Source organism: Scophthalmus maximus, chromosome 19 (genome assembly GCF_022379125.1).
Source record: "Scophthalmus maximus strain ysfricsl-2021 chromosome 19, ASM2237912v1, whole genome shotgun sequence".
NCBI lineage: Eukaryota > Metazoa > Chordata > Actinopteri > Pleuronectiformes > Scophthalmidae > Scophthalmus > Scophthalmus maximus.
In genome coordinates, this window is record NC_061533.1 from 3,167,549 (window position 1) to 3,186,659 (window position 19,111).

General features: G+C 45.5%; 1 protein-coding gene across 1 annotated transcript in view; it reads left to right on the plus strand.

The window, feature by feature from the left end:
* LOC118313384 (protein unc-13 homolog B-like) overlaps positions 1 to 19,111 on the plus strand; it is a 121,575-nt gene that overhangs the window by 46,600 nt on the left and 55,864 nt on the right. Inside the window, exons 10-11 of the mRNA XM_047329251.1 lie at positions 3,544 to 3,846; positions 4,478 to 4,565. Of these exons, the coding sequence (XP_047185207.1) occupies positions 3,544 to 3,846; positions 4,478 to 4,565 (391 nt within the window). The remainder of the gene's footprint in view (positions 1 to 3,543; positions 3,847 to 4,477; positions 4,566 to 19,111) is intronic.

Sequence of the window (19,111 nt, forward strand, 5' to 3'; positions counted from 1 at the left end):
GGCCAGTTATCCAGTAGAGAAAGATTCACGACTGGACCAAAAAGCTGAAGACCTAGTTAGAGAAGAACAGTCAGACATCCAAAAAGAATGTAAAGAATTTAAAGATACAGTGGATGCTGAGGAAACATTTGCAGAAACAGATATTGATACTCAACTTAAAATTAAGAGTATATGTGATAATACTGATGAAGCTGCCATCAAAAGCCTATCAGAAAAAGGTGACCATATGCAGGTGTCAGAAAGTGTTATAGATGATATAAACAAAAACACAAGATCAGATATTATTGGAGCAGAACATGTCAATACTGCTGCTGGAGGAGAGCCAACAATTCCTGATGCAGAAAATCAAACTGAGCTGCCACAGAGAGTTGGTACTGAAGAACAATCAGCTGCTACAGATGTGAAACAATCAACTGATGAGCCTTTGGAAGTTTCTGGTGAAGAAAAAAATGAAATTGCCGATGTGAGAAAGTCAACTGAGGAGCCTTTGGAAGTTTCCGGTGAAGAAAAAACAGCAGTTGCAGACGAGGAAGACATAACTAAGCAACCCTTACAGGTTGGTGCTGATGAACAAGCTGTTGCACCTGTAGAAAAATCACCTGAAGAGGCAACTGTAGTTGGATCAACGATAGCAGTTGTAGAGAAACCTAGTGCGGAATCCTTGGTGGTTGCATTTTCAGAGACTACAGTTTCAGAATCAGTAAAATCTATTGAGGAAGACTTAAAAGTGACATCTGACATGACTGCAAATGAACCAACTGAGGAAAAATTACAGCTTGCAGAAGCTAGTATAGAAACAGCACATGGATTAGAGAAACCTTTTGAAAATAATTATGTTGGAGTAGTCTCATGCAAAGATGAAGAAAACACTGTTGGTACCAGGTCACCAGAAATCATCACATGTCAACCTGTGGAGCCTCTGAAAGGTCCATCATTGGGACCTGCTAGTCCTCCACCACATCAACAGCCAAGGCCAGGAATTGCCAGGCCACCTGGCCCACCGGGACAAAGAATGGGAGCACCGAGGATGGGAGGTCCAGGAATGGGGGGTCCAAGAATGGGGGGTCCAAGAATGGCGGGTCCAAGAATGGCAGGACCAAGGGGTCCAGGACCACAGAAGCCCCCTGAACGAGCTCCATTTTCTGGCTTTATGTCTATGTTTTCAACCCCAAATGCTCCAAGTAAACCATCAACTGTTGGTGGATTTTTTTCAAGTTCACCTGGTTCACTTTTTGGATCATCACCTACTCCTAATCAGCCACAACAACAACAACAACAACAGCAACAACAGCAAGAGCAGAAAAGCTTTTTTGGCCTCCCAAGTAGCATTGCTACAGAGTCCCTTACCAATGACCTATTTGGTATGTTCAAAGGCCCCGAGACAAAAAAATCTGAGGAATATCAACAGGTTGGCACAGAGTCAAAACATGGGGATACTTCTTCAAACGTAACAGTTGTTGAAAGCACTGAGAAAACTGATGCAGAGAATACACCTTTATGTACAGATGTACCTGTTAAAAGCCCTGAGGACTCAGAGGTTCCCGAAAAGGGGTTATTGGAAGAAGCAGAACGAACAGATAAAACAGAGGGAGAAGAAAGTTCTAGGACCGAATCCAGCATGAAAACGGATTTCCCTGAGAAAAAAGGAGATGATGAAGAATCTGCTGAGCATTTAAAGCTATCAGGTTCTGTAGTGCCTGACAAAGCTGAACCACCCCCAGCTCCAGAAACCAAAGGCTTGTTTGAATTACCGGATCTGTCTGCCTCTAAATTTGGTTTTATGTCGGTAGCTGCTGAAGGCACATCATCTATCGGATCCCTTTTCTCCACCACTCCATCTCCAGCTGCTGGTGCGAAGGCACCACAGCCACAACAGACAGATGGAGGCCTCTTTTCTGGTTTCAAAAGCTTTTCAGCTGGCATTTTCCAGGATGAAAAGCCAGTTGGAAAGGAAGAAACAACATCTGCTTCATCTGTGTTTGGTATGAAATTTGGCTCAATGTTTGGGAGCTCTGACCCTCCTAAACCTGAGCCCGCCGCTCCTGTGGTCACGGTCCAACCTCAGTCTCAAATTCAGAAACCTGCAGATGAAGATGAGGAGCCAGAGTCTGAAAAGCTTTCCCAGGGTTCTGGAGAAACTGAAAGTGCAAATGCCAGCGATACAGAGGGACCAACAGAAAATTCAAAAACAGGAAGCTGCGACACATTAGCCTCTGGCCTCCCCTCTCACTCGGGCTCTTTAGCAGACGGTTTGGATAAACCCCAGTTAAAGTTCACCACATGTGAGGTAGAAAGGAGTGAAGTTGAGACACCTGACACCGTGCATGTGGACTTGCCAAAGGATCTCTTGACAAAGGAAGCTGCAAAAAGGCTAGTGTATTTTTGAATGATAGATGGCGGTGTTGATTTCCCACTCCTTTCCTGTTCTTCTTTTCCCACCTTTGATGTCAGTAGTTCTATAGTCGCTGTATTTTCCTTTTCCCATCCCTCATACTTTTAGATTTAGACATTTAGTTCAAGGAAATGCATTTCTTGTTTTTAAAAATGTGCAATTTCTTGCACAAAACTATAAATACAAACGGTTCAGTTATTCAAGTTCAATGATCACAGCCATAAGAAAAGAAAATGATCACATCTGCTTGGAAGGTATTGGCCATTGTGCGTAAATGCAGGGGGGCCATTTTGTACATACACTACCTAAGTAATAGCTTCCCTGACAGTGATGGAACTGCAATGAACGACCAGACCAATGGTGTTTATTTATTACCTCTTCACTTGTGAGGCATGTATGAAGCCCCTCCTCTCTCTCTGTTCCCTGCAGTGCTCTGAATTATTCTCCAAGCCTCAGCCAATTTGTTTAATATAAATCAAACTCTGATGGATTTATGATGGCGTGGCAAAGCACACCACGGAGGCAGGCTGGACACTGGAATAAAAAAGGAACAGTGAGAAGTAATTTGGCCGACGCCCAAGACAACGTAAATCACGCCAGTCGAAGCACAGGGCCACTTTCCTCGTTAGCAGTCTCAGTCATCGGGCTGCCGCCATACAGTCCTCTCCCATTTTTAGTCAGCCACTTATGATTTTTATTAGCCAGGTTAAGTGTATCTCCTTCTCTCTAACTGAGTTTAACGTTATAGTTTCAATCTTATTAAAAGGTTGAAGAATTTTGAAAAGGGTGCATTCGCCATTGTATAGTCCATACATTAGTAGATCCTATAATTGTACTGTATTCAAACATATTATCGAGATTTAACCAGTGCATTAAACTTGCATCTTGATATTACATCTTTGAGAAGGCATTTCCTCTCTGAACATGATCGTGACGGAAAACTAAGCTTACCCTACTGAATCCAGTCAATTTTCCTTGTTTTATGTCAACTTCCCTTTTCAATCGGATGATGATAGGTTTCCTTTAACCCTTAGTGTCACCCCCAGTTCTTTGTTTCAGAATTGAATAGAATAGTTTCATTCCAAAAACACATTTTGCTTTCCCAAAATCCCCACACTATTCTCAACAATAACAACCTCGTTCACCTACAGCCCACCGGACAGCAGTCGGTTCGATTCGTCGGGCAACCTCAGCCCGGTCAGCTCCCAGCTCAGCTCTGAACCCGAGGAACGCCAAGATCCAGAGTCCTGCCACCGCAGAGGCCCTCACCCCCCTCTTCATAGCCGGCCATCCACCTGGGACGAGGAAGAGGAGGAGGAGGAGGAGGAGGAGGAAGAGGTGGAGAAAGAGCTGCATCCACTACCAGAGCCTGGTTCCAACAAACATTTAAAGGACTCTGAGGTCGTTCTGCCCAAACCAATCTCGGACAACCGTGATAACAAGACTCAAATCTGGTAAGTGAAAAATTGTAGACATCTACTGTATGTTTGCATTTTTAAGTATGAAGAATAATTGTAAATTGTGTGGTTTAGTTTCATCCAGTTAACTTTTTGGTCTTTATGGTGCGTTCACTCCAAATGCAAAGCTAATTTTTGTAAGTCAAGCGAGTTTAGAGTTAACCCACGAATATTTTCACCTTCTGTTTTGGACGTGGACGATCAGTGACTTCGGGAGAAAAAACGCAAATGTTTTGTCCGAGTATTTCAACTCGAGCGAGTGAAGCCAAATGAGCTCCTTCCCGCGGTGCCAAGCGACGCAAGTGACGTCTACTCGCGTCTTTTCATTGACTTTGTTAGTAATCTTAACGGGTCAGACTTCACGTTCGGTGTGAACGCACCATTGGAGGTAGCTGGTGGGAAGACGGTGAGGGATTACCCTCAGCACTAGAAACTCTTAGGTGATATTTCATTCTCCATTAAGTCTTTAACTAGTGTTTTTTAGACTTGGAAAAAACATGTGAACTTGTCCTTTTGGCTGCGAGATTCAGGGCATTGATTCAACTTTCAAATATTGATTCGTGTCGGGCCATCTCGTTGAAACTTTCCCCTTTGAACCTTACTGATCTCTTTGCCTTGTGTTTGTCAGTTTCTTTGAAGATGGTCCTCCACCCTGTTCCCCGTCCAAAGTTCGCTGGCTCAAAGCATACAACAAAGTGAGGGTACAGCTCCTCGAGGTAGGAAGAGTCACTCTCTCTCTCTCTCTCTCTCTCTCTCTCGACCCTCTCCAACTACTCGCTCGCTCTTTGCCTGTCTCTCTTTCTCACACAGTCACATGCACACACTTACATTACATATACAGATAAAGCCTATAAATATTACACTGAATTTATTCACCATGGAAAATCAAGTCAAATCAGTCAAATCCCACACATACAGTAGATTTCAGATGTACAGTTACATGAACATTGTTGAACCCCCCCCCTCTCTCTTCTCCCCTATGGCTTGGTTGAGTTTCCAGTCACGCTGAAGCAATTTGCACCAATTTCCGCTTTGATCTGGGAAACCCCTCTCTGTCGGCTCGGGTTCCCTCAGATCTGGTTATCACTCGACTGTTACAGAAAAGTTTCTAGTTCCAAGATACGGTTGAAACGATTCCCCATTTTTTTTCTTTTTTAGAACCAACCACCTGCGGGTGGTGCACAGCTGACCTGTGGTGGTGTTGGGGGCCGCCGCGTTTGACAGTTCCATGTGTGCTTTTGTGTCCGAAATTAGAAAGGGGAACAGGGGAAATGATGGCGGTGTTACGTTTGCACTTGACATCTGACTAAATGAAGGGGAAAAACAAGTGATCACTAGGCTGCGTGTCTGCGGGGAGAATCAAAGGGAGCACGTTGCCTTGAAGGGCCTTGTCTTTTGTGAGGGTCGCCGGATGAAACGGTGATTTGTAACACTGGCCGGCGTGAACCGACTAAGCCGCTGCATGCGTCTGCTAATGCTAATGTCAAAAAAAAAATGTTGTTTAGCCATTAGCCTCCTGTTTGTCGTTTTGTGTCACAGGATCTGACCTCATCCGCTTCAGGTGCTTTGATTTTGTGGTCGCGGAGCAAAGCTGATGTGGTGCGGACATTCGAAAAGCATATTGCATGCAACATTGCATAAATCTCACAAGCTGTTTTGTTTTTGTCCCTTGCAAAGACATTGTATTGACTCAACTGTACCCCTTAAATAATAAGTGGATTGTGATGACCAGTGTTTTGTCCCCAGATGGGGATACTGTAAGTCCCAGCAATGTGATTAATACAAGTTTGTAGTAGAAGTTTCGGGGGCGGATGTGGCTCAGGAGATGGAGCGGATCGCCCACCAACCAGAAGGTTGGCGGTTTGACCCCTCGGTTTCTCCGGTCCGCAAAAACCTCACGGCTGTGCTGGCAGTGTGTGAATGATGTGTGGTGGGAAAAGTGCTATTGGATGATCACGTGTGTGAATGGGTGAATGCGACTTGTACTGTAAAAGGCATTTCCGTCCTTTTATCTGTCAGAAACGAGAGTGTCCCCACAGGGACCGGTAAATAAAAATGAATAATAATAATCCAGTTTGCAGCTACTACTATTTATCGCGTACACAACTTTTTCCACTTTTTCAAAAGGTAGAAAAACATTTCTGTTTCCCAGACATGACTTCACTTTTCTGCGACAGGACCCAAAGATCTAATTGCAACATGAAGCATGAAAAATTCAGCACCAGGAATCACGAGCGTGTCTTTCCTCCATTTACGTGCATCAATCACCACGAGGTTGTGTAATGTCGCGTAGGCCCTTTGTTTGAAATGGAAAACAAATGAAATAACATAACTGCCGGTGTTCCTGACATTTGGAAGGAGGAGGAGGAGGAGGAGGAGGAGGAGGAGGAGGATGATGATGAGTCCAGTGGTCAGCGGTTATTCCCCAATAAAGACCAAAAATAGTCTTTTTGTCTCTGTGGCGAGAATCGCACCATGGCAACGATGTCACATTTCTATGGAAACACAACCTCGCATATGTTTGTGATTAAGGTGCAATCGCGGCAGCCAATGGTACAGTAGGTGTGTGAGCTCGTACTGAAGTAGAACATTTTATAAAACATAATGCATGCTGTGTAATGTATTGAGCTTCCAGATGTTGTCATCTCGATGTCGACTGATTGATTGCAAGATGCACGGATACGTTGAGATGACGTTTACTCAACTGAAAGGACAAACGGACTCTCGGATTCTGTCGATGTTCGAGGGGATAGTATGGAATTTTGCAACTTTTATGAACTTTCATTTCGTACAATATGACTCATCATCACGGCTTCCGCAGATGCTGCAGCTGCGGAGAATCTTTGAACTGGCAGTAGATATTTTTTGGAAACATAGCACACGTCCTCAGTGGCGTCATTTCACCGACTATATGTCAACTTTAATAAACTTCAGTGTGCACTGAGCACGTTCTACAGTATTTCAGTACGTCTGTCTTTTAATATATATTTGTGTGATAATGAAATACTGGAAGTGTTTTATTTTTTCTTTTAAGTCAAACACACTTTCACTTGACTCGTGTTTCAGGTTCGCTGCTTTGAGCATTTGACTCCCCGGCTGTGGAGGGAGTGAATGAGAGCAGACGGAGAGAGAGAGAGAGGGAGGGAGAGATCAAAGCGAAAAAGAAAAATGAAGAAAGACGGGCGGATGGGAAGATTTGGTTTGTACGTTTTAGCGACGTCGACTCCGTTCAGCATACTAACGACGCTGCTGCGTGACAGTGGCTGAAAGTCACCATGGAAATCAGGCCGTGTGTGTGTGTGTGTGTGTGTGTGTGTGTGTGTGTGTGTGTGTGTGTGTGTGTGTGTGTGTGTGTGTGTGTGTGTGTGTGTGTGTGTGTGTGTGTGTGTGTGTGTGTGTGTGTGTGTGTGTGTGTGTGTGTGTGTGTGTGTGTGTGTGTGTGTGTGTGTGTGGGGGGATTGCAGGGGTCCTCATTTATGCCCTCCGGGACGCCGGCGTTGAATCCGATGTTTGTGCGTCTGCCTCCCGTGATCCGACTGTTAGCCCCGTGTTCACCACAGTGACAGAACCTGGCTTTAAACACGGGAGACAAACACACACACACACACACACACACACACACACACACACCTTGTTATTCATTACCGGGCCTGGTGCCCATCTTCTCTCCGCTGGCTCAGTCACAGTTTGAAAAAAAAAGAATGACAAGAATTAAAAGTGGAGCTTTTTAAAGTCTAAAGTTTTCCGCAGAATACATTTCATCCCAAAAGTATAAAAATACAATTTCTTTTAGCTGTCTTAACTGCTCCGGGGTTGAAAAGGAATCCCGGCTGCAGTATGTTGATTCGTCTGCTCTGCCAGCCGCCGTCCAACCATGATAACCATCGCTTTCTGTGTGTGTGTGCGCGTGCGTGCGTGCGTGCGTGCGTGCGTGCACAGCCAGCTCTGGATGAAAGGACTTTTTCCGTGCGTGACAGGACTCTGACATTCTCCATGGTTATGGTCATGGTTATGATTTTCTGACGATGATCTCTTCGTCGCGAAGGGGCCCGAGACATGGAACGGGCAACATGGACCTCATGGTTCCCGTCTGTTGATCGTTGTACAGAATGTTTTCATCCGATCACTTCAATCTTCCGTTCCCTGTCGACTGGGCAGTTGCAGCCGCGCTCAGTCCCTCACTGAAGTCTGGAACATTTTCCTGAGCTTTTCCAGAAGTAGCTGTACGCGAGAAGGCAAATGTTGCACCGGTCTTATTCCTGAACTTTTCCTGCCAGCCCCCCCCCCCTCGTTAAATAGTACAGCAGGGAAAATCTCTGGAAGATTCACGGCGAGCGAGTGGGCGCCCTTCCCAGTGGGGGCCGCCGCCTAAATGTTCCGGGTGTCTCTCCCCCGCTGCGTCCATCGTACGTGAGCGGCAAACTCATTTTTTTACTTAGAAAAAATGTTTTACGAAATGTCTGAAAACACCTTCAAGTATTTATGAAAAAGTTGGAACTTTTGCGGAAGAACAGATATACTGTATCATAGTTCATTTGTACAGTATGTCATGAAATATTTATTGACTATCGAATAGGCGGAACGTGAATAACACGAAATTTGCATTTCGCCTTTGTATGTAAAGTCATCACATGATAAATTACTGCCTTGTTTTGTGTGGACGCACAATAAGAGTCATACCAGGTAGTTGATTTAGGACTTTTCCCTTTTATAAATGTTTATATGTGGAATTATTGTGCTGGTCCTTTTTCAAATGCAAAGCACACAGTTCATATTTTTCTACTTTTCTTTTTTTGGCTTTTGTTTCGTGCAGGGATCGACTTCCGTTAGTATCATGTGCACATATAACATTTTTGACGACCATTTTTAAAGTGCAGATTGTACAGATTTATTTTCCGAGATATTTTCCCGAAAACCAGTGGTTTCAACTTGTTTTTCGTACAGTTTGTTGGTCAAGTAACCGTCAAGTCTGAATTCAGTGAACTTATTCTTGCTCAAGCTATTGATTAAATTAATAATCAATGAGTCTTTATAACTGAGATGGAGTCCTGGTTGCAGAAATGAAGCAATTTGAATCTTTTTCAAAATGGACGTGTCACGTTTTGTTTTTTTTGCAAATTACAGACTCAACTCAATTATTTATCAATAAAGAAATTAAATATTGATTGGTTATGAGAGTAATCGTTGCAGTGTGACGACTCCTCTAATTATCTGCACTTTAGCTCCACTGCTATCAAGCAACAATACGTAACATAGAAAAATACATTTCAAAAAATCACATCAACAGCTATCTTAATATTTTATGCATCGATATCACTTCGTATCCTAATATTTTTTTGTGAAGTGAAAACAAAACATCACATTCTAAAATGAGTGAAAAAATATGAATATGAGTTGCTTTGTTTTCTTTGTTTCTTATTGTTTCTATATCTGTATGTATGATAGAAGAATGGAAATAATCATTACTAGCATCATGCATTGATTGATAGATTGATAGATTTTTCACTCATCTCGAACCATCAACAAAAATACAAAACACAAACAGATGAATCACTCAAATCAAGGATACGTTCGAGAAGCATAGTGCTTATACAGTCCCGCCCCAACGTTACAATATCATGTTATTGCAAAAAAACAAAACAGATATATGTATATATGCTGCACACTGTACAACAATGCACTAACTAAAAATGCTAAATATTATATTCAGGTGCAAAATGTTATCTTTAGGAAAAAAGCATGTGAATTCTTGCAAACTGTTCAAATCCTTGACATATTTCTTTCTGTATCGAGGGCAGACGCCGAGGCTGAGAGGCATATGTGTTAGACTGTCGGGGGAGAAACAGAGAGTGTGAAAAGAGAAATAATGTGTGAGAGAGAGAGAGAGAGAGAGAGACAGAGAGAGACAGAGAGAGAGACAGAGAGAGAGAGAGAGAGAGAGAGAGAGAGAGAGAGAGAGAGAGAGAGAGAGAGAGAGAACAGTGGAGGTGGGTGAGGAAGGAAGAGAGAGAGAGAGAGAGAGAGAGAACAGTGGAGGTGGGTGAGGAAGGAAGAGAGAGAGAGAGAGAGAGAGAGAACAGTGGAGGTGGGTGAGGAAGGAAGAGAGAGAGAGAGAGAGAGAGAACAGTGGAGGTGGGTGAGGAAGGAAGAGAGAGAGAGAGAGGAAAGAAGAGAGAGTCAGCGGCCAACACGTGGTGCGTCTGTGCAACAAGCTGTGATGAGTAGAGCTGATGGAGAGAGAGAGAGAGAGAGACAGAGAGAGAGAGAGAGAGAGAGAGACAGAGACAGAGAGAGAGAGAGAGAGAGAGAGAGAGAGAGAGAGAGAGAGAGAGAGACAGAGAGAGAGAGAGAGAGAGAGACAGAGAGAGACAGAGAGAGAGAGAGAGAAGGCTGGAAGGAATGAAGATCCACCCGGAGACGAGAGGATGAGAAACAGAGGGAGGCAGGAGGAAAGAGAGACAGAGAGGGAGAGAGAGAGAGAGAGAGAGGCGGAGACAGTTGTGTGTTCAGGCTGAGACGGGAGGAGGAGGAGGAGGAAGAGGAGGAGGAGGAGGAGGAGGTGATGTGGATGGTGCCGGCAGGCGACTCACTGATCAACACACGGAGACGAGCGCAGGAAACACACGGGAAAGTGGAGGAGTGACACGTCCGTCCTCCGGAGAACCTTCTTCTCCTCTTCTTCTTCTTCTTCTTCTTCTTCTTCTTCTTCCTTCTTCTTCTTCTTCTTCCTTCTTCTTCTTCTTCTCACTGATTCGTCCCGACTCGGAGTGGACGGGGCTTCTTCTACAAGGGGAGGGGTGATTAGTTTCCCCCCAGCTCGTTCCTTCAAAGCCTGATTCTTGCATATTAAAGAGGGGGGGGGGGATATGACGCAAAGTGGTGCAATCGATCTGTTCCCGTTCGCCGGGGGATTTTAGAACGCCGCTCTGTTCGCGGACGCTTGGATTGTGCCTTCAAACTTTGCTCCCCTCCTCCTCCTCCTCCTCGTCCTCCTCCTCCTCCTCCTCTTCTCTGCGCGAGGTAAGGTCTTGGGTTCTTCACTTGAGGAGGGGATGAGGAAGCGCATGAGTTTTGACAAAAAAAAAGAGGAAATGAAGTCATGTTCCCGTGGAGCTGATCAGGGAATCTTTTTTCCCGGCGACGGGAACTCTTGACGCCTTGATCGGGCCCCGTCGGGATCTTTGACGGACGGACCTCTTATAGCTTCATGGTGTCAAGATCTCAAGTGTGAGTGAGTGAGTGCTTGAAAATGAATAGGAACACATTTCCTCTGCTCTCCCACTTTGCAGCGTCATGCCAAGAAAGTCTATTTTTAACATAAAGGGCCACGGGAACAGACATCCAAGTGACTGTGTGCACGTTTCCCTTCCCTCCATCGTTGGATTGCAGAGTGACATGTGTATTTGTGCATCATGTCTCACAGCGCAGTATGTCTGACACCCATCTCATCCTCCATCTCTGAAGCAGCGCCTCCTGGCGCGGGCACCCCTCGGCCGTGGTCCCCCGCTCGTGCCGCGTCGAGGTGTCCGAGGCTCCCGGTCGTGGTTTTCTGTTATTTTTTCTGCATCTTGGAACTTCTCTCCGTGAGAGAGAGAGAGAGAGAGAGAGAGAGAGAGCGTCGTTTCTTCCTCATCGCTTCTCAAGTCGAGTCGGTTCCTTCTGGAAGGGGTTGTGCGAGACGACGGGAGCGTCGACTGAATAATTCTATTTCTAATCACAATAGAAGAGGTTTAATCTTCTTCTTTCTTTCTTTGGTTTTTTTTTGTTTTATCTCCGTGGTTACTGTGAGATGCCGAAACAGCCTTCAGGGTAATCTTTCAGTAGGAAAAGTAAAAGGAAGGGGGGGGGGACTGAATAATGACTTGTCCGTCCTTACATGTCCACATCGGGGGGGGGGGGGGTGTCACACACGCTGAGGGCATTCCAGTAATTGATTGAAGCTGCAGACGGAGGGAGCAGTTTTAGTCGAATGTACGTCGGATGAAAGTCTGAAATGATGCGGAGGAAAGAAGTAGAAGACGAGAGGGAAAAAGATGCCATGAAGTCCACAATCCATCAGGTGCTCTCAGAGGTTTATGAATATGTGTGATTCCATTAGACTAAGTGGTGGTGTGGGTGATCACGCCAGCCCAGGTCTTTGCTCGACCAAATCTACGCTCCACCTTCTTCATATTAAAATATAAATGAGTTTACATAAATGTGAAGACGATTGAGCAGAAAGGGCTGATTTTGATTTCCGTGTAAATTCAATCACAGTCAGTTTTCACTCCGGTTTAGGTCGACAGAACAACGGGACATTTTCGCTTTTGGTGAATGGAAACATTGCCGTTCTAAACCCTTGTGAGATCTGGTCTCATTTGAGTATTGCTTGACTGATAGTGGTAGTAGTAGTAGTAGTACTAGTAGAAGTAGTAGAAGAAAACTATATCACTATATGGATGCTAGATTTGTTTTATTTTGTATAATAGTAACTGAGCGGAAAATGGTGGAAAAAACCCTATAGTGGTGACCAGGGGTGTTCATGTAGCTGATCATAGAATTTAAGGGGGTTCTCACTGGACTAACATAATCAGCCGTTCTTGGGGGCCCCCCCCCCATCTCAACTCGGGGGGGCCTGAAGAACGGCTGATAGATTTCGGTATTTCCGTGCTGCAATTTCTTGTTATTTACTTGCCAACACAGATATATCCGCAGTCACTTAATATCCACCACCGATGAATCGGATTTATCCTTTAAGTGACGGATTCTTGAATGTATTGAACTGTATAATGAAATCTGTAAACTGAACTTTGGTCAAGCACCGTCATAGTTTATTTGGTGACTCAATCTGACTCAATCTTTTGACCGTTGCAGAATGAGTTATTCTTATTGGTGGAAAAGAGTAAGACATTTCTGGCCACATCTTTCTGAGCTACTGAGCTTTTTTCTGCTTTGCTGTTTCTGTCCTGGACTTTGTCCAGTTGGTGAGTCTACAGACAGAAATCAGCATTTTTGTCAGGCGTCTGAACTCCTCTGGCTCTTCACCTCTGTACGTTTAAGACCTCTCGACTGACAAATGATGGAAATTATCTTCCGCTCGCACACCGACGGCAAACCTCACTAATGATGGTGAAAGGCCACGGCGATTCGGATGCTGCCAATCAAATGGCGTTTGAACCGTAGGGCAGGCCGAGGGGTCGTGGAGGGTTTCACCCTGCGCAGGTATTCAAACAGTGGACATATTGGCATTTACAAATGCAAATGAGTAAACACTGATTCAAATAATATACAACATTACAGTTTATTTGCCTGCCTGTTCTGTTACTGTACCTTTACACCTGTGAGGAACAGTTGAAAGTTTAGACATTTGGATGTGAAGATCATTTCTGCTTGTCCTGATGGTACTGATTTAGGGTTGGAAGTTTAAACTTGGACTCCATTGGATGTTTTACTTGAGAATTAACGTTAAAACTGGCAGCTGGTTTACAGTCTCTTGATGGGTTGCATCTCTGCCTTTGGTACGGAAGGTTGGAGTTCCATTTCAGTTAGGGCATGGCTAAAATCCAGTGTGGGCCCTTAACGCTACCGGCCTACCTCTGATACGGGCCAAAAAATCGATGATTGTATGTCGCTTTGGACAAAAGAGTCAGCGCAATGAATGTAATGGCGGAATGGTCCAATTTGGGTTTTTTTGCCTTGACTTTTCCCACATCTACTCCACCTGAATTGTTGCGGCCCTCTGTTCGATTTCTTTTTGGAGACTAAAAGCCTGTGAATGCTCAATCCGAGAGATAAAGGGTCCCAGAGACATTCATGCAAGATGGGTCAGTGATTCAAAACATTGATTTCCTCAACGGGCAGTCAGGTCGGGACAGACAGAAGGCAGTGCCTCATATCAGACGGGCAGGGACAGCACAATAAATCACCCGTCTTGGAACGTTACAGGTGTATGTGTGTTTAGCAGCAGTGGAGTCCAGACGTGACAGGTGACGAATGGGTTGGCCGCCGTGAAGCAGAGAGGAGATAGAGACAATGAGGGTCAGCGTGTACAAGTGCTACCTGAACATTAAATGAGTTGAGGGACGAAGGGGCTCGGCTATACCGCCTGTAGTATCCAGGCAACAGTCGCAAGAACCTCACATGTACTGTTACATGAAGCAGCTAATGACAAGCACGGCCTGCTCTGACACCCACAGTGGCTCAATGAGACGTGTTTATGTATTTATAGGCATGAACAGAAATATGCAGTATACTAACAATATAACTAGAATGTCATGAAGTAGAGCTCATACCTCCGCCGAGGCCCAACAGGCAACCTGCACTCACTCGTAGATATTGTCCCCCGGAAACTTTTTCTCATCTGTTACCATTAAGTTTGGGCAACTAGATCTACTTGTTGGGTGATCCTTTTTAAAAACTCGCATCATGCCGCATATCAAAACAATCGGCGTAATATGCCAATGCTCATGGTGCTACGTGTCAATCTGCACAGTTAGTGCTGGTCGACTGTCTGACTGTGACAGTCCTACGTTTTGGTATACCCTCCATTTAGTTTTTGCTTTGGTATAAAAGCTACTCCCTGCTTTGCAGATTGCTGCACGTTGCTTGACAAACATCTTGATTTAAGGCGTTTAGTGTGACTGCAATACGAACAAGGTGGCTGCAGTGTAGATACCGGGGGAATAGCCTGCTGATTGCGCCTCGACGACCTCCCCAATCTTTCTCCAAAAACCCTGTGAACGGCACAAACGGGGATAATGGCACACGTTGGTACGACTTGCATTCACGGCGCAATGTTGTGTAAAAAAAGTTGAAGTAATTGTTGGATTCAGCCTTAATGCCAATGTCAGAAAAGGGGATTTCAGACGTGGAGCAAATGTCCAGTACTCTTGTTTTTCTGACGAGTAGAAAAAAACATTTGAACATTTGGTTCTAGACATTGAGCGACTGAAGCTCCAGGCAGCACCGTGTCCACAACCATCAATTTATCGCAACCAGCTGAGCCAGAGTGAAAAGCCTTTTCCGTTCTGTTCTTCTAGCCTGGCTTGGTCGGGGGCAACAAGTGGCTTCGCTGTTTGGCATCTCTGCAATCGGCTGAGAGAAAGCTAAATCAATTAGCCTCAGGAGGCCCGGGCATTGTCATTCGCATCAGGTTGCCGGTGGAGCGCGGGCCGGCCGCGGTTCGTGGAACCGGACGCTCCCTCGCGGAAGCGGCGGGCGGAGGGCCGAGGGGAAGGAGGAGGGAGCTGGCCAGGCTTATTTGATTTGCTCAGGGAGAGTGATTTTACCATCCGCCCTCCCTCCCTCCCTCCCTCCCTCGCCGCTGAATGAGCGTCGCTCCTCCCGGCTGCTCTCGCAGCTTTGCTTAAGAGCCCATCAGAGCCTCCAAGTGCAAACACTTCACCCTGTATAGCAATCTGTTTATGCCGCAAACCGAATTTCCCTTCGACCGCCACTAGCCGGGCAGTGGCCCCCGCGTTCGTGCGTAACGTGTGTGTGAGTCAGATTAATGGAAAGGAGGGCCGCTTATGTCTTTCTCCAGTTGATATACTGAGTGTGTGTGTGTGTGTGTGAGATCACACGTGTGTGTCCGAAACATGACTAATGCATGTGGAGGGAGGTGGAGCGGCGATGATAAATCAATTAGAGTGTGCAGGAGAATTACGCTAATGAAGGTGACAGCAGGGGCCAGTGTCCCACTCAGCCATGACTCAGTGCACCGGTGCACACACACACACACACACACACACACACTTAGCGTGTTCTTACTGGATCCCACTCAGGAATCCCGGTGCATTTTTTTTTTCTCTCGCATCACTGCAGCTCCATTTGCAAAATTACATTGAATTTGGACAAGTGTCAAAAAAAAACTGAACATCACAATCACTGAAAAAAGTCCCTTCAACATGCATTTGATCTGGGCGTATCGATTTTAATTTCCACGACTGACCGGGGGTTGATTCCCGGTCGGGGTGTGACACCCCTCCGGCTCTCCATGCCCGCCTACCTCTGATAACTGAAAGTGGTTGTTTTAAGTCGCTGTGCACGAAAAGCGCTCAGCTAAATGAACGTAATGGAATGTAGGGATCCAAGGCTCAACCTGTCCCAGGATTCGTTGCATGCCGGCGGCGAAGCTCCTAACCGGGGGGCAACCGCAGTTCCGTCGCTAGGTAACAGCGGTGAGGGGGCGGAAATCCGACCGTAGATGGTGAAGGCAGGTGGCCTGCTAAAGACTTTATATAAAGGTATGATGGACCACGTGAGAGCTCCCCAAAAGTGAAGCCAAATCCCCTGGATCGCCCCCTGGTGGCTGGCTGCTGTAGCTGTCCAAACCGTAACCGAGTAGTTTCTTCTTTTCTTTTTTTTTGTTGTTGCTCCTAATCAATAAAATCTCCGTAACGTGAAGCACGTAAGTGTTTTAAACTCAAAGCGGAATCTTCCTCTGAACTAACTGGGTCGTTTTTGTGTGACTAAGTTTTTACCGAACGCGACCCTGGGCTCATTCTGCGCGTCGATTTTCAAGCGCCACAACAACGACCAAAGACTTAGATCAGATATTGGCCGCTGTGCGGACTGTGGCTCGATGACTGCGGAGATAATGTTGATCAATTTGTGAAGAGGTTTTCCCGCTTTCATTTAGCCTTACTAAGGAATAAAAGTAATCCTACATCAAATCATGAAACAATTTCACTTGCAAAAAAACACATCATCACAGCATTTTCTTCTAATAATCCTTCCATTCTTGAAGCTACCTTCTGATTTCTCTTCCAAACAGCTGCTGGTTGCTACGCTTCTCCGTCTGCCCACCATTCTTCCAGCTGTCATTCTTTTCTTCAGGACTCACGTTCCCCCTCCTAATAGTGGTGTTTATTTTCTGTCAGCCACTCTTTGTCCCAGACAGAATAGCCTGCTCATTACACACACACACACACACACACACACACACACACACATTCACAAGACGTTTGCGAGCGTGGCCTTTTTTTGCATAGAGACACCAATGAATCTTTTATACGACTGTTACCAATCAGCTGTAGTTAAGTTCCCTCCCGGCTCCGCCGTGTATTTTCTCTCTCGTCCCCCTGTGGATAAGCGGCGGGTCTATAAACTTCTACTGAGCGACTTCCAGATTTACGCTTCGGTCTTATCCCTATTAAATCGTGTAGTCTGTGGTTTGATGGCCACAAGTCTTCTTGGGCTGAGTCTCTCAAGCGGTTGGCCTGCGATCTGTGAGCAGATTCTCAATTTGGTGGAGCAGTTTTGACTTCATAGTAGTGGACACTCGCAGTTGCAGAAGTGTAGAAAAACAGAAGAATTTGTTCTTCTCGCTCCGGATGGCGTCAGACGAGCACCTGACCCAAGCCTTGTTGTTGAAGAAAGCCTGTTTGATTGCTTCATTATGGATCACAAATTGGGATTCAGATTCTAAACCAAAAACAATTTCTCTTCCAAATTCAAAAGTCATTCTTTGTGCGGCTCTCAAACGCGTTATTATATCCACTTTTATGTGCCTGCATCTTTTGTGGCAGTTTTTTTTTCATGAATCAGGAACTTTAATATTTGCAGATATTATATAAAAATTACATTTCTCTTTGTCTGGCGTCTGTTTTGTTAAAAAAACAAACAAACGAACTGTGCTCTCTGTCTGCATACTGTATGTCCGGCATAATGAAGCATAGCGTTAGTTGAGGCAGAGCAGTGAAGTCTCTCCGGACATTTGCAGGACAATGATTGGTTCAGTCACAGATATACGATCTGTCGATTATTTTCTCGATTAATCGATTAGTTCTTTGGTCCATAAAATGGTGAAAAATGTCGATGGTGTTTCCCAAAACCCCCTAAATGACGTTAAGTTTTGTCCACACACCAACAATATATAGTTCACTGTCACAGAGGAGCAAAGAAACCAGAAAATATTCACATGTACGAAGCTGAAAACAGAGAATATTGACTATTGATTATCAAAATTGTTGGCGATTAATTCAGTAATCGATTACTAAGCGATTATCTGATTAACTCTTGCATCTCTAGTCACAGCTCAATAGCTAGTGACATGGATGCACGTCGCAGACATTATAACCTGAATCACCACAATGCTGTTTTAATCCCTGATGCTTGTTTGGATTCGGCGGAGGAAATCCTCATGTCGGGAAAAAAAGAAACGCAATTGCTGAGAAACGTTAAGCATCGTCCGGTTATTTTCCGTCACGGAAAACGTTCTGCTGTATCACATTGGCTGCTCTGTGGCCGAAAGGCTGAACGTGACATCCACAGGAGGACAGGGTCGGTTCGCCATGGTTACAGGAGAGCGTTGAAGATGCTGATCGATACGTTTGCCGGCATCTGAAAAGGAAACAGGAGCTCGGGAGCTCGGACCAGTCGGGGAAAAACAAGTCATTAGTAAAGAAGACAGCGTTGAACTTGAAGGAAGAAAAACAAATCAGCAGAAGAACACTTGACATTGTCGAGGGAGAAATACAATCAATAGGCAAAAGAATGATATGAAAGCGAACACGATTCCTTTCACACGACGTCCCTGCGGCAGTGATTGGCTACGATTTCCGCTGAGTGCAGCGCGTCGCGTTCACGTGCGACGACGGAGTCTTTGTGTCACGTCGTGAAGTTTGAGGAGTCTTCACCTGGCTGAAATGCAGAAAATAATGTCCGCAAAAAATGCTGCGCCGCGTGAGTGGACGCCGCGGGACTTCTCGCAGCTCTGGGAAATAATGCTGGTGTCCGTGTACGAGCGCAGGTGGGAGCACATGACATGGGCGAGGAGTTCTCATGTTGTGGACAAACGAACAACAGGAAGTGGCCGTGACAGATGTGCAGATTGTTCCTCACGTGTCCTTGCCTCCAAAAGAGCTCGCCTGCCTTTGCAACACAGTCGGCAGAACGGCGGGGACGCCGCACTGTGTCTATGTCTATTGACTCCGCTTTCATTTTGTAATTAGTGACGTGGACGTAAAGACGCCGAACACAGAAACGGCAGGGAAAGGGAGACGGGCCCTCGCCGGACGGCCGAACCTCTGCATCGTCCACTAATGGCTGCTCCCCATCAGCGTGATGAGTCGCAGAGTAGGGATGCGCACAACTCGTCGCTCCATTCATCCCCATTCATCCCCAGCTCCTCCAACGACCGGGACCAGTGCAATTGTCAAAATTTCCATTTTTCTTGACAGGGAAATCCGTCGATAGGTAAAATCCCGACCACAGAGTGAGGCTGCACTCGCAGAGACGAGGACGAGGGCCACGGGTCAGAATCTACTGTTCGCTCCAAGCT